The sequence below is a fragment of the Mobula hypostoma genome, chromosome 11 (assembly GCF_963921235.1).
Source record: "Mobula hypostoma chromosome 11, sMobHyp1.1, whole genome shotgun sequence".
Taxonomy (NCBI): domain Eukaryota; kingdom Metazoa; phylum Chordata; class Chondrichthyes; order Myliobatiformes; family Myliobatidae; genus Mobula; species Mobula hypostoma.
Window position 1 is genome coordinate 2,916,558 of NC_086107.1, and position 15,130 is coordinate 2,931,687.

At 48.5% G+C, this 15,130-nt stretch overlaps 1 protein-coding gene across 3 annotated transcripts in view; it reads left to right on the forward strand.

Annotated features, from left to right (window-relative positions):
* Positions 1 to 15,130, forward strand: part of LOC134353555 (F-actin-monooxygenase MICAL2-like) — a 277,154-nt gene that overhangs the window by 149,985 nt on the left and 112,039 nt on the right. For 2 of the 3 annotated variants that reach the window (XM_063061580.1, XM_063061582.1), the window contains 7 exons: positions 6 to 173; positions 1,156 to 1,266; positions 2,523 to 2,624; positions 4,872 to 4,964; positions 5,864 to 5,944; positions 13,610 to 13,717; positions 14,633 to 14,819. In XM_063061580.1, coding sequence (XP_062917650.1) covers positions 6 to 173; positions 1,156 to 1,266; positions 2,523 to 2,624; positions 4,872 to 4,964; positions 5,864 to 5,944; positions 13,610 to 13,717; positions 14,633 to 14,819 — 850 coding nt within the window. The remainder of the gene's footprint in view (positions 1 to 5; positions 174 to 1,155; positions 1,267 to 2,522; positions 2,625 to 4,871; positions 4,965 to 5,863; positions 5,945 to 13,609; positions 13,718 to 14,632; positions 14,820 to 15,130) is intronic. The other variant, XM_063061581.1, reaches the window with a different exon arrangement.

Below are 15,130 nucleotides of genomic sequence, written 5' to 3' on the forward strand. Positions count from 1 at the left end.
GGCAGTCTGACCTTGCAGCCCATGCTGACCAAGTGATCAGAGAGGCCAAGTCCATCAGGATGGCAGAGAGCCAGACAGGGCTGACCAAACGGCTGTCAGTGACTCCTCATTCTGCCCTCGCTCTCTCCGGTGTCCTGCAACGCCTTCAGCGTCTGGAAGAGACACTCGAACAGGTGATGAACTACCAGTACTCTCTGCACGCTCTCTCTTCCTCTTAACACAGACAGTCTCTCCGCCTCCCCATTCCCCCCTCCATTCTCCCCTTCCCACCCCTGCGCTCCCCGCGCGCTCTCCCCCCAGCGCTCTCCCCCCATGCTCTCCCCCCCTTCCACCTCCCCCCATCACCCCCCCTGTCTCTCACCCCTCTCAACCCCCCCACACAACTTTTATCCTCTTCCCTCCAGTACTGTATACAAAACTCTGAGAAACTCTCCAACCAGCCTCACTTCCCGGACTTTCCCTGGAGTCCTGCAAATCTTTTCCTCTTTTAAATATTTACCCAGTTCTCTGTTGAATCTGCTTCCCCTGCCCTTCCTGATTGCATAACTGGCTGATTGAAACCATTTCCCCTTGTCTTCCCTCTGACTCCCTTGTGGTTTGCTTTAATTCGTCTCCTCTGATTGTCGACTCTGCTGACGCCGCAGACAATCTTGCCTGATTTACCCCATCCCAATGCCTCCATAGCTGTCTGTGCCGTGGGAACTTGGCCCGCCTGTCTCCTGGGGCTGAGGAGGTGTTGATGGATTTGCTGCCTGCTCTGTAACTCCGGGAGAGGGTGGATGCGGAGCACGGAGCCTGAGGTCACGTCGCTGCCCTGCAGCAGACTTGTTGCATGCGCTGCACCGTGACTTTGGGCAGGTTTGCTGTGATGAGCTAGAGTGAAGTGAAACTTGCATGCTTGGGTGGATCCAAGACAGGTCCCTCAGATTCAAGGGAAGTTTAAAGATTGTTTAAAGTTTAGCTTTATTCATCATGTCGAACATACAGTGAGATGTTGCCCCTCTGAAGTTGTGTGGTGCTCTTGTTGTGTTTCAAGCTGTGGGCTCACCCTCGGCCTGTGTCTCGGCTTTAACCCTCTCCCCCTGCTGCAGTTCTTCCTTCCTTGTCTTGCCGTAACTTTTCTCTTGCTTTCCTCTCTTGCCTGCCACGCCGCAGAGGAGGGCTCTGTCGCTGGCACAAGGTGAAGTTCCCTTTAGCAGGAAGAGCATTAAGGAGCGAGGGGCTCACCTGACGGCACTCTTTGGGGCCAGGACCCTCAAGCAACAGGTCTGTACTCTCTGCATGTGCGTTCCTCTGTGTCTGAGCCATTGTGTTGTCTGGAACAGTTCTTGACAGATCCTCCAAGATGCCTGAACTACAAGCCAAAATATCCAGGTGCACAGTTTAAGGCACAGAGTAGTCTGATGTCATTGGTGATTTTTGTGTTACGAGTACCGAGGTACAGGGATAAATTTGTTTTGCATACTGTCCATCCAGATCATTTAATCACACCAGCGTATCAAGGTAGAACAAGGTGAAACAATGATAGAATGCAGAATAAAGTCTAACAGCTACAGAAAAGGCGCAGTGCAGGTAAATCAATAAGGTGCAAATTCATAACGATTGCGAGGTTCAGAGTCTGGAATAAGAGGCTGCTCCGTAGTCTTAAAACAATGGGATAGCAGCTGATCTGGACCCCAGAGGTACGTCCATTCAGATTTTAATATCTTCTGCCCAATGGGAGGAAGAGAATACTTGGGGTCTTTGATTATCTGGTGTTTTACTGAGGCAGTGAGAATTGTAGATTGAGTCCATAGAGGGGAGATTGGTTTCCGTGATGTGCAGAGCTGTATCTACAACTCTCTGCAGTTTCTTGCAGTCACAGGCAGAGCAGTTGCCGTACTGAGCCATACTGTATCCAGTTGCCATACCGAGCCGTGCTGCACCCAGACTGGATGCTCTCTCTGGTGCGTCAATAAAAATCGATATCTGTGCTTTTCCTTACCGAGCAGCAGCACACACTGGAAGGGCAGAAGGGCCTCTCCACCAGTCAGTCCACATGTGAAATAGACTATGGTTGTCATATTCAGGTTGGACCAGATCTCCATTGTCTCAATGATAAAGTTAGAAACGTGACAAGTTGCTGAAAACCTGGGTTAAAATCCAGAAAAGTGCCGAAAAATGCTTGTTAACACGAGAGATTCTGCAGACTCTGAAAACGCAGAGCACCACGCCCGGAATGCTGCAGGAACACAGCAGGTCAGGCAGTGTCTATGGAGGGAATAAACAGTCAAGGTTTTGGGCTGAGACCCTTCATCAGGAGCTGTTTATTCCTCTCCATAGATGCTGCCTGACCTGCTGAGTTCCTCCAGCATTGTGTGTGTTACTCTGGATTTCCAGCATCTAGAGTTCAGGAGTAAGTAACCCTGATTTGCTCTTCACATCATTTCTACTCCTGCTTCTCTCGTTCACTCATCTTTGCTCTTCTTTTCTCGGTTCCTTCCTGCACCCACCATCTCGCCTTCATCCACCGGCGGTAAAAGCCGGCGCTGTCAGATTCCATCTCATGTCGTCCCGTCTCAAGTGCTTGCTCCGTCCACAGCTCCTCCTCCACCACGCCTCCTGCTCTCCACCCGCCAACACAGGTACCATCGAGCGCGGACGTCTGCCCCCAAGCCGTACGCTTCACCCGCCTGCTGACTCAGACTAGCTACAAGCACCCGTGGGTGCTCACATCGAGAGTGCCTTCATTCCCATGCTCAGTGATAGTTTTCTCTGAGTGTGTGGCCTGTGGAAAAGGGACTCTGGCACTTCCACAGCACCTACTACCTTCCCCTTCTTTGGCCAGTGAGGAACCAAGTGTGAAGGATGGTGTCCTCATGGGAAGAGGGAGGTCCCACGATCGATAATGTGAGGGAGATCACAGGGCTGGCCTTCCTGAGGTTGATAGAAAGGATATATTGACTGTGAGACTGTGGTTTATCAACACAAGCCTCCCCTTCACCCTCTGTCCATCTTCAGGTGTTCTGTCTGAGAGGAGGGGAGCTTCCCTCAGTACCTCCCCCCATTTACTTCCCACTGTATGACCCATCCTCAGTACTACTCCTCCCTCAGTACCACCCCTCCCACAGTGTGACCCTCCCTCAGTACCACCCCTCCCACAGTGTCAGCCTCCCTCAGTACCACCCCTCCCACAGTGTGACCCCCCCCTCGGTACCTCCCCCCCACAGTGTGACCCTCCCTCAGTACCACCCCTCCCACAGTGTGACCCTCCCTCAGTACCACCCCTCCCACAGTGACTCTCCCTCAGTACCACCCCTCCCACAGTGTGACCCTCCCTCACTTCCACCCTTCCACAGTGTGATGCTCCCTCAGGATCCTCCCTCAGTACCACCCCTCCCACAGTGACTCTCCCTCAGTACCACCCCTCCCACAGTGTGACTCTCTCCCAGTACCACCCCTCCCACAGTTTGACCCTCCCTCAGAACCACCCCTCCCACAGTGTGACCCTCCCTCAGTACCACCCCTCCCACAGCGTGACCGTCCCTCAGTACCACCCCTCCTGCAGTGTGACCCCCCCTTGGTACCACCCTCCCACAGTGTGACCTCCCTCATTACCACCCCTCCCACAGTGTGACCCTCCCTCAGTACCACCCCTCCCACAGTGACTCTCCCTCAGTACCACCCCTCCCACAGTGTGACCCTCCCTCACTTCCACCCTTCCACAGTGTGATGCTCCCTCAGGATCCTCCCTCAGTACCACCCCTCCCGCAGTGTGACCGTCCCTTGGTACCACCCCTCCTACAGTGTGACCGTCCCTTAGTACCACCCCTCCTACAGTGTGACCCTCCCTCAGTACCACCCCTCCCACAGTGTGACCCTCCCTCAGAACCACCCCTCCCACAGTGTGACCCTCCCTCAGTACCACCCCTCCCACAGCGTGACCGTCCCTCAGTACCACCCCTCCTGCAGTGTGACCCCCCCTTGGTACCACCCTCCCACAGTGTGACCTCCCTCATTACCACCCCTCCCACAGTGTGACCCTCCCTCAGTACCACCCCTCCCACAGCGTGACCGTCCCTCAGTACCACCCCTCCTGCAGTGTGACCCCCCCTTGGTACCACCCTCCCACAGTGTGACTCTCCCTCAGTACCACCCCTCCCACAGTGTGACCCTCCCTCAGTACCACCCCTCCCACAGCGTGACCGTCCCTCAGTACCACCCCTCCCACAGTGTGACCCTCCCTCGGTACCACCCCTCCACAGTGTGACCCTCCCTCAGTACCACCCCTCCCACAGTGTGACCCTCCCTCGGTACCACCCCACCCACAGTGTGACCCTCCCTCAGTACCACCCCTCCCACAGTGTGACCCTCCCTCAGTACCACCCCTCCCACAGTGTGACCCTCCCTCAGTACCACCCCTCCCACAGTGTGACCCCCCTCAGTACCACCCCTCCCACAGTGTGACCCTCCCTCAGTACCACCCCTCCCACAGTGTGACCCCCCTCAGTACCACCCCTCCCTCATGAGGTTCTCTCTGCATCTACTCTCTCTCTGTCGGTGCCACGATACGTTTCATGGCTTTTCGGACGCCTGTCCTCTGGTTAGATACAGTTCAGGGTGTGGTTAGTAGTAATTAACTAAGTGTTGACACACATTTAATAAACAAGCTGAGGAATATTGTCAAAGGACCATTAGTATCAGACTTGTGAGGATGAATCCTTCAGTCTGCTTTTCTTGAACTGCAGCCCACAAACTTAACTATTTCCTCTCTCACTGTTGACCTTTCCTTCTGCTCTTCTCTTCTCTTCTCCTACCCTTCTGCCCTTCTGTTCCTGTCTCTGTTGGTCTGGGCAATATTATCTCCACACCACCCCCCCCCCCGAGATCAGGTACGTGATATCAAGGAGGCTGCCCTTCATTTGGAAAGGATGTTTCTCAGCAGAAATGATGAATCGAGGGCTCGGGCTGAGAAGACAGCAGAGGTGAGTGGGAATTGGGTTCGGTGGTGCTGCAGATCTCTGATGATGTGAGGCTGAATTAATTGAGTTTATTATCCTGTGCACGAGTACCGTTAAAACTTTCTTGTAGCAGCATCGCAGACACGTGGGTGTAGAGAACACACCGACTGTAAATTATACAAGACAGCAAAGAAAAACACTGCGCAAAAAGGACATTAGAGAGACTCTCCTTTGGTCAGGGTCAACCATGGATGTTGTGTCCTAGTTGTCTACATGATATGCAGTTCAGGGCAGTACGATATGGAGAGCAAGCTGTTGCCCATGCAGCAGGCTTGGTTGCTGTGAGAAGATGGCATAGCCTGGGTCTTGGGAACCTTTGATAAATGCAGTTCCACCAGTAGATGGTGTCAGTACTGGGAAGGGCTGTGTCTGTGACGTACCGGACGGTTTTCCTCTGTGCTACTTGTTCTATCAAGCCTGTGAAAGACCAATCAAAATCTTCAATTAGTCTCATTCCAACTCTCTTTCTCCCCCTGTGGAACATTCCTGTTAACCTGATCCGCCGTCCCTTTCAGTTCACATACCCTAGATCCAAACATCTTACTGTGAAGATATGCTGGTACCTGTGATATGTGGGATGTATCCAAACATCTCATGCTCTCCCCTCCAGCTTTTTTGCCAACAACCTTTTATCTGTGACCCTGATAACCTCTGGATGCTAATGATGTTCCAATGGATCTGCCATATCAGACTTTATTGATTGTCTCCAGTCTCCCAATAATTCCAAGTCCAATATCTCTGATCTCCTCCCATTAACTGAAACCAAGGATCTTCTTCAGTTTACAGATATCTTCGGAATTGAAGCCAAATTGTGGGCTGCTAGAATCTGTACGTTGAGTGCTCTCTGTTCTCTCTGCTTGTAGACACCTTGTACCAAACCCTGTCCCTCAAGTGAAAACGGGAGCTCTCGATCTACAAACTCCAACCAGCGCTGTCACAGACAGGTAGACCTTGTGGTGTGGATTGGCATGTTCAACTGTTGAGTCTTGACCAGTGCATGCATCGCTTTTCTTCATGTAGCATTTACCCATTGAGTGTGGACACACACGGACATGGACACACGCGTGTGGATGGACGCGTGGACACATGGATATATGCAAATAGAGAGGTATTATCCAAGTGTGCCAATATTACAAGTACTTAAGGGACTGAGTTATAGGGAGAATTGGACAGGCATGGACTTTACTCCCTGAGGTGTGGGAGATTGAGGGGTGACCCTAGCGATGTATAAGATCATGGGGGACGCAGATAGAATGAATGCACTCAGTCTTTTTGTAGAGTGCATAGGTTGTGGGGGAGAGGGAAGAGATTTAAGCAGAATTTGAGTGACAATGTTTTTTACACAGAGGGTGGTAAGTGTACAGAATAAGGTGCCAGAGGAAGTGGTTGAGGCAGGTACAATAACAATGTTTAAAACATACTTGGACACATACATCGATGGGAAAGGTTTAGAAGGTTACAGACCCAACCCTGGCAAATGGGACGAATTGGGATGGGCCAACTTGGTCGGCATGGACCATAACGTTGAACGGGGGCGGAGGGGGGAGTGCAGTTGCAAATGGCCTTATTGTCTTCAATGCAAAGAATTAGTAGTTGGATCCTCCCGATCCCATTCTGCCGCTGCCTTGGAATGCTGAGGACTGGACACTGTGGGTGCAGGTCTGGGCTCTGGACTGGTCCCCTGCACTCTCTGTAACACTTTAATGTATAGGAGCAGAATAAGGCATGATGAAATTAAAGAGCGGATTCAATGAGCCGAATGGCCTAATTCTGCTCCTATGTCTGTGGTCACTTGGCCCATTGACTCTGCTCTGCCATTCCATCGTGACTGATTTGTTATCCCTCTCAACCCCATTCCTCTGCCTTCTCCCTGTAGCCTTTGACACCCTGACTAATCATGAATCTATCAACCTCCACTTTAAATATACCAAATGACTTGACATCTGTAGCCATGAATTCCACAGATTCACCTCCCTCTGGCTAAAGAAATTCCTCCTCACCTTTTTTCTAAATGGATGTGCCTCTATTCTGAGCCTGTGCCCTCTGGTGCTAGACTCTCCCACTGTCAGTAGTTGGACAGTATTTGCTCTTGAATGAGAAAAACAAAATAGGAACTGGAGAAGTCTTTGAGTTGTTGTACTACTGAACAAGGATGACTCAAAAAGAAAGAATCTCAGAATAAGGAGTGATGCGGTAGGCTGTAACTCCATAACAGCGACTGTTAGTCTCCCGTTTCACTGTGAAATGAATGACATCTCTCTGTTCCTTGTTAGTGAGAGAGAGAGAATGTGGCACGTCAACCTTTCTGGTAAACAATAGTTTTTCCTTGACTGCAGATCACGGTCTCTCTTTGGGTGCTTGCTTGGGGGGTGGCGGGCACTGACACTTTTTGCTGAAATGGGCGGGGGAGGGGGCTTGGGGTTCCGACGTTTTCTGTCGATCATTCTTTTGGGGTTTTCTGTTTTTCGTGGATGTGAAGACAAGTATTTTGGGTTGTATGTTGTGTACATTCTCTGATAATAATGGGAACCATTTGAAGCAAAGAAAGATTTGCTTTACTTGTCACATGTACATCGAAACAGTGAAACATACGGTGAATTGCGACAATGACCAACACACTCCGAGGATGTGCTGGGGGCAAGTATCACCATGCTTCCTGTGCCAACGTAACATGTCCGTAACTTATCAACCTGAACCTGTATGTCTTTGGAATGTGGAAGGAAGTCCACACAGTCATGGGGAGAGCATACAAACCCCTTACAGACAGCGACGGGTTTGAACTCTGATAATAGTAACAGTATTACACTAACCGCTACACTACAGGACCCGCCAGTCCTGCCAAAGAGTCTCAGCCCGAAACGTTGACTGTTTACTCTTTTTCATAGATGCTGCCTGGCCTGCTGAGTTCCTCTAGCATTTTGTGTGTGTTACCCCAATACGTCCTGATGTTGGTAAATGTGATTAGTGTAGATGGACAAAGAGGCCAGGAGGGATGTTGTAGGCCGAAGGGTCTGTCTCTATGCAGTACAACTCCAGGAGGTGTGAATTACCCCTTGGGGCTGCCTGTGTGGAATGTCCTGGCCTGGTTCTTCCTCGTTTCGTGGCTGTCTGTGGGCAGACAAGTCCTAGGGCTGTATACTGCAGAACCTACTTTGATTATTATCAAATGTACTTTGAATCCTATGGTTATGTTGAGTTTCTTGTCATCTTCTAGATTTTATTTTAACAAGTTTACTTTGATTTCTACCGTCAGTGAGTTATGTTGCAGCTGTCGTTGGGCTGCATTCAGTCTGGTTGCTCTGTTATAGGAAGGGTGTCGAGGCTTTGGAGAGGGTGCAGAAGAGGTTCACTGGGATGCTGCCTGGATTAGAGGGCATGTGCTATTGTGAGAGGTTGGACAAACCAGGGTTGTTTTCTCTGGAGCGTTGGAAGCTGAGGGGAGATCTGATAGAGGTTTGTAAGGTTATGAGAGGCACAGATAGTGTTGACAGACCATATCCTTTTCAATACCGGAGATAAATGTCTAAAACCAGAGGACATGCATTCAAGATGAGAGTATAATTTCAAGGGAGATGTGAGGCCAAGATTTTTACACAGAGAGTGATGGGTGCCTGGAACACACAGTCTGGGATAGTGATGGTAGAGGCAGAAACATTGGATACTTTTAAGAGATGTTTGTATAGGCACATGAAAGTGAGGAAAATGAAAGGATATGGACATTGTGTGGGCAGCAGAGATTAGTTTAGTTGGCCAGTTGGTTACTGATTTAATTGGCTTAGCACAACATTGTAGGCCAAAGGCCCTGTTCTGTTCTATGCTTAATCTGCGCAAGTAAGGTGAGGTACAGGTTGGATTAAAAACCTCCTTGCAACAACATCACATCCACGCAACTACAGAAGCCATCCTGAATGTAAATTATACAGAAAATATACAAGACAGATTAGGATAAAAATAGTGTAAAACAGGACATTAGTGCAAGCAAAAACACACACACACACACACACACACACACACACACTCACTCTCTCTCTCTCTCTCTCTCTCTCTCTCTCTCTCTCTCTCTCTCTCTCTCTCTCTCTCTCTCTCTCTCTCTCTCTCTCTCTCTCCCCCTCACCCTCTCTCTCTCCCCCCTCTCCCCCCCACTTGCCCCCTCTCTCTCTGCCCCGCTCCCTCCCTCTCTCTCTCCCCCTCCCTCCCTCCCTCCCCCGCCCTCTCTCTCACTCGAGAGACGCCCATGGTAGTTCAGCAGGTTTTCTGTAGTAATCTGTTACTGAGATGGGGTTAGGGTTGTGCGGTCAGTTCAAGAACTTGATGGTTGAAGAGAAGTAGCTATTCCCGCACTTTGTGGTGTGTGACTTAAATCTCCAATGCCTCTGGCCCAGACTCTCCCACGACTGGAAATATTCTACTGGAGAACAGAGGTGAGAGTTCTTCAGTAGATGACGCTTTCCGTGTTAGTGGATGATCTGGACAGATTACAGAGAGACAAAGGGTAAAAGAAACATGCTGGATCTGTGGGGTGCCGTGCACTGGAGATCTGAAATACAATAAATTGCTGGAACAGCACACAAAATGCTGGTGGCATTCAGCCAGAGACCATCTTGCAGAGTTTCTCCAGCAATTTGTGTGTGTTTCTCCAGATTTCCAGCAGCTGCAGAATCTCTTGTGTCAATAAAATGCTGGAAATATTCAGAATGAGAGCCAGGATCCGGCATACAATATGTTGTTTTGCAGGAGAGCAGTACATTGCAATACATAATTTAAAAATCTATAAATTAATTATGATCTTTCAAGAATCAATGGATTCTGACATTGTTCTGGAGGAATGGAAAATTGCAAATGTCACTCCACTCTTCCAGAAAGAACAGAGGCAGAAAGGAGGAAACTATAGGCCAGTTATTCTGACCTCAGTGGTTGGGAAGATGTTGGGGTCAATTGTTAAGGATGAGGTTTCAGGGTACTTGGAGGCACATGATAAAATAGGCTGTAGTCAGCATGGTTTCCTCAAGGGAAAATCTTGCCTGACAAATCTATTGGAATTCTTTGAACAGATAGCAAGCAGGACAGATGGAGAATTGGTTGATGTTGTCTACTTGGATTTTCAGAAGGCCTTTGACAAGGTGCCACACGTAAGGCTGCTTAACAAGTTAAGAGCCTATGGTAGTACAGGAAAGATACAAGCAAGAATAGAGCATTGGCTGATTGGAAGGAGGCAAAGAGTGGGAATAAAGGGAGCCTTTTCTGACTGGCTGCCGGTGACTAGTGGTGTTCCACAGGGGTCTGTGCTGGGACCGATTCTTTTTATGATATTTGTTAATGATTTGGATGATGAAATTGATGGCTTTATGCCCAGGTTTGTGATCAATACAAAGATAGGTGGAGGGACAGGTAGTTTTGAGGAAGTAGAGAGGCTACAGAAGGATTTAGACAAATTAGGAGAATGGCCAGTGAAGTGGCAGATAGAATACAGACAAGAGGAACTCTGCAGATGCTGGAACCCCAAGTAACACACACAAGATGCAGAGGAATTCAGTAGGCCAGACAGCTTCTATGGAAAAGAGTAAGTAGTCGACGTTTCAGGCCAAGACCCTTCATGGTGTCGGGAAGTGTATGGTCATGCTCTTTGGTAAAAGAATTAAACATAGAATTTTCTAAATGGAGAGAAGATTCCCAAAAGGTTAATTTGCAGGTTGAGTCAGTGGTGAGGAAGGCAAATGCAATGCTGGCCTTCATTTCTAGACAACTAGAGTAAAAAAGCAAGGATGTAATGCTGAGGTTTTATAAAACACTGGTAAGGCCTCACTTGGAGATTCATGAAAATGTATCCGGGTTTGAAAGGCTTGTAATATGAAGAGCTTTTGATATCTCTAGGCCTATATTGACTCGAATTCAGAAGAACGAGGGGTGACCTCATTGAAACCTATCAAATTTTGGAAGGCCTTGACAGAGTGGATGTGGAGAGGATGTTTCCTATAGTGGAAGAGTCTAAGACCAGAGGTCATAGCCTCAAATTAGAGGGGTATCCTTTTAGAATGGAAATGAGGAATTTCTTTCGCCAGAGAGTAGTGAATCTGTGGAATTCATTGCCACAGGTAGCTGTGGAGGCCAAGTCATTGGGCATATTTGAGGCAGAGGTTGATAGTTTCTTGATTAGTCGGGGCATGAAGAGATACTGGGAGAAGGCAAGAGATTGTGACCAAGAGGGAAATCTGGATCTGCCGGGATGAAATGGCGGACAGATTTGATGGTCTAATTCTGGTTCTATGTCTTTTGGCCTAAATAGGTAGTGCAAAAAGAAAACAAAAAAATTGGGGGAAAATAGTAAGGTGGTGTATTCGGGTTTATTGTCCATTCAGAAATGGCAGAGGAGAAGAAGCTGTTTCTTAAACATTGAATGTGTGTCTTCAGGCTCCTGTATCTGCTCCTTTATGGTGGTAATGAGAAGGGGGCATGTCCTGGGTGATGGGGGTCCTTAATGATGGATGCCGCCTTTTTGCGGCATTGCTTTTCCAAGGTGTCCTCAATGCTGGCGGGGAAGGGCTGAATTTACAACTCTCTGAAGCTTTCTCTAATCCTGTGTAGTGGCCCCTCCATACCAGGCAGTTAATACAACACTGGAAACAGCAGGTCAGGCAACGCCTGTGGGGAGAGGAACAGTGATGATGTTTCTGATGGATCAGACCAGCCAGCCCTGACATGCACGGGTCGGCTCAGGGACCCAGTGAGTGGAAACAGTGGCTGAGACTCTGAGCCTGTCCAAGGGTACGTCTCACTGCAAGAACCTTCGAAGGGAAGGTGGCTGTCTCATGCACTGCTCAAAGTCAAAAGAAGTTTGTTGTCAAAGTTAATATGTTCAGCAGCCACACCATTAGTTACCTCCTGTAGTGGCCACTTAGTGTGTGTTCCTGGTCTTCTGCTGCTGTAGTCCATCCACTTCAAGGCTCAATGTGTTGTGTACTTGGAGATGCTCTTCTGCACACCACTGTTGTAACTCGTGGTTATTTGAGTCACTGTCGCTTCCCGTCAGCTCGAGCCACTCTGACCTCTCTGATTAACAAGACATTTTCGCCCACAGAACTGCAGCTCACTGGATTTTTTTTTTGTTTTTTGCACCATTCTCTATAAGCTCTAGAGATGGTAGTGTGTGAAAATCCCAGGAGATCAGCAGTTTCTGAGATACTCAAACCACCCCGTCTGGCGCCCACAATGATTTCATGGTCAAAGTCACTTAGATCACATTTCTTCCCCATTCTGAAGTTTTGTCTGAACAACAACTGAACCTCTTGACCATGTCTGCATGCTTTTATGCATTGACTTGCTGCCAAATGATTTGTTGGTTAGAGATTTGCATCAATGAATAGGTGTACAGGTGTACCTAATAAAGTTACCATCTACCACTTTGAGATTCACTTTCTTGCAGGCATTTACAAGAAAATAAAAAAAATACAATAGGATTTATGAAAAACTATAAATAAATAAAGATGAACAAACAACCACTGTGCAAAGGAAGACATGTTGTGTTAAAATACATGGGGAGGGGAGGGAGGGAACGTCAACTCACATGAGAGGCCTGCGTCGGGCATTTTCATGCCTTACAAGGCGCAGATTGGAAGCCTGTGTGGGGCGCCACTCCTCGCACAGACTAGAGCAATGTGTGATTAAGTGCCTTGCTCAAGGGCACAAACACGCTACCACAGCTGAGGCTTGAACTAGTGACCTTGAGGTAACTAGACGAACGCCTTAACCACTTGGCCACGTGCCCAACACTAAAATACATGAGAAAATAAGTAATACTGAGAACATGAGTTGTTGTTTTCTTAAAAGTGAGCCTGTAGGTTGTGGAGTCACCTCAGTGTTAAGGTGAGTGGAGTTATCCACGCTAGTTCAGGGGTCTGATGGCTGCAGGGTTATAACTGTTCCTGAACCTGGTGGTGTGGGACTTGACACTCCTGTATCCCCTGCCCAATGGTAGTAGCGAGAAGAGAGCATGGCCTGGATTGTGGGGGCTTTGATGCTGGATGCCGGTTTCTTGTGGCAACTCTCTATGTAAATGTGCTTAATGGTGGAGAGGGCTTTGTCTGGGATGGTCTGGGCTGTACTCACCAGTTTCTATAGGTGCCTCCGTTCCTGGGCTTTGTTCCTACTCAGTGAGACGGGTCACCATTAGCTGAGATGCTTCCCTGGCCCAGGAGGGTTGAGGAACCCACTCTTCAGTTACCCACTTCCTCTGTCTAGCTTGTTACGAAACTGGCAACATCATCTATCTGCGTTCCTGCACCCCACAGTGAGTGAGATCACCAACAGATACTCAGTGTGGTTTTGATTAAATGGCACCCGTCTACTCTCCTTGAAACTTCACTTTCCTCTCAACTTTTCTATCATTTGACCTCTCTTTCTCTTTGCTTATTCCCTCTGGACCTCCACCTCTTTTTCCCTCTCTTTTTCCTCTCACCCCCTCACTCCACCCCTCGTTTTCCACACTCTTGTTTCCGCTCTCCTTTCTTCCTTCCTCTCTCTCTAACTCTCTCTCGAGCTTCTCCCCCTCTCCCCTCCTCCTCTTTCTCCCCCCTCCCCCACCTCTCCGTACCCCTCCCCGACCCGGTGGTTAGATGACAGTGGGGAAGGTGTCGGCATTGATTGGAGAAATGGCTGAGGTTCTGGTGGCTCTCTATCGTACCGATCACAGGCCCAACGCGGTGGTCACCCCTCCTCAACAGGTGAGTGGTAAGCCGTGGCAGTGAGATCAGAGCGCTGCGTGCGTGCTGTGGCTGACTGACGACTCATCTCAGAGCCTCTCCTCGTCGTGTTCAGAATCAGACATGTGTTGTGAAATTTGTCATTTTGTAGCAGCACTACAGTGCAATACACAAAAGCTATTACTGTAAGGTACAATATGTCTCTGGGTGTCAACGTCGCTGAAGATATACAGTAACCTGGACTCAACATGTTGATGCAGTTGCAAAGAAGACACAATGGCAACTATATTTCATTCAGAGTCTAAGGAGGTCTAGTATGCTACCAAAGACATTTGCAAATTTCTACAGATGTACAGCGAAAAACATTCTCACTGACTGCATCACTGTTTGGTAAGGAAGGACCACTGTACAGGATCAGAAAGTGCAGATTCAGCCAGTTCCATTGTGGGCACCAGCCTCCCCAGCATCGAGAACGTCTTCAAATGGTGATTCCTCAAAAGGGCAGCATCCATCATTAAGGACCCCCGTCACCCAGGACATGCCCTCTCCTCATTGCTACATCAGGGAGGAGGCACAGGAGCCTGAAGACTCACACTCAATGTTTCAGGAATAGCTTCTTCCCCCCCCGCCACCAGATTCCTGAATGGACAATGTACCTTTGAACACTTTCTCACCCTTTTTTTGCTCTTCTTACACAACGTATTTAATTTAAAATTTTAAAAATTTATTTCTTACTGTAATTTAAATACTTTTTATAATATGTACTGCTGCCACAAAACAACCAATTTCATGATATACGCCGGTGATATTGAAGCAGGTTCTGATTCTGAAATATAAACAAGAGGAGGTGGTTTAGAGGGTAAGGAGTTGTCAGCCACATTGTTGGAGCATACTTTGTAACACCCTTGTGCGTGTTTCTTTCTTTGTGACTTGTAGGGGTCCCTGAGGAGAGAATTCCCCCAGAACCTCGGGGGCAGTGACATCTGCTACTTCTGCAAGAAGCGGGTCTATGTGATGGAGCGACTGAGCGCAGACGGGAAGTTCTTCCACCGGGAGTGCTTCAAGTGTGACTTCTGTTCCACCACGCTGCGGCTCGGAGCCTATGCTTTCAGCACGGAGGAAGGTAACCTGGGCCAATTTCTTCAACCAAGCTGGGGCGGGCCGGGCTGTGATTGCTCCAAACTCGAGGATGAAGAACTGTTTCCCAACCTTCAGTTTCCATTAATGGTCGAGCACTTGCCCAATGTAGTTGTACAATGGTGACTAAGTTTTAACCAATTTGTTTGAAAAAAATCAGGGATATAACAGCAAAGACAGGTGTCATGTCAGAAAATGGTGCCAAATATTTTTTAAATGCAAAGAATAAATAAAGATTACTAAGGAAAATAAAATTAGACTCTTGCCAGAAATATTGACAATGTGATCAACACACAA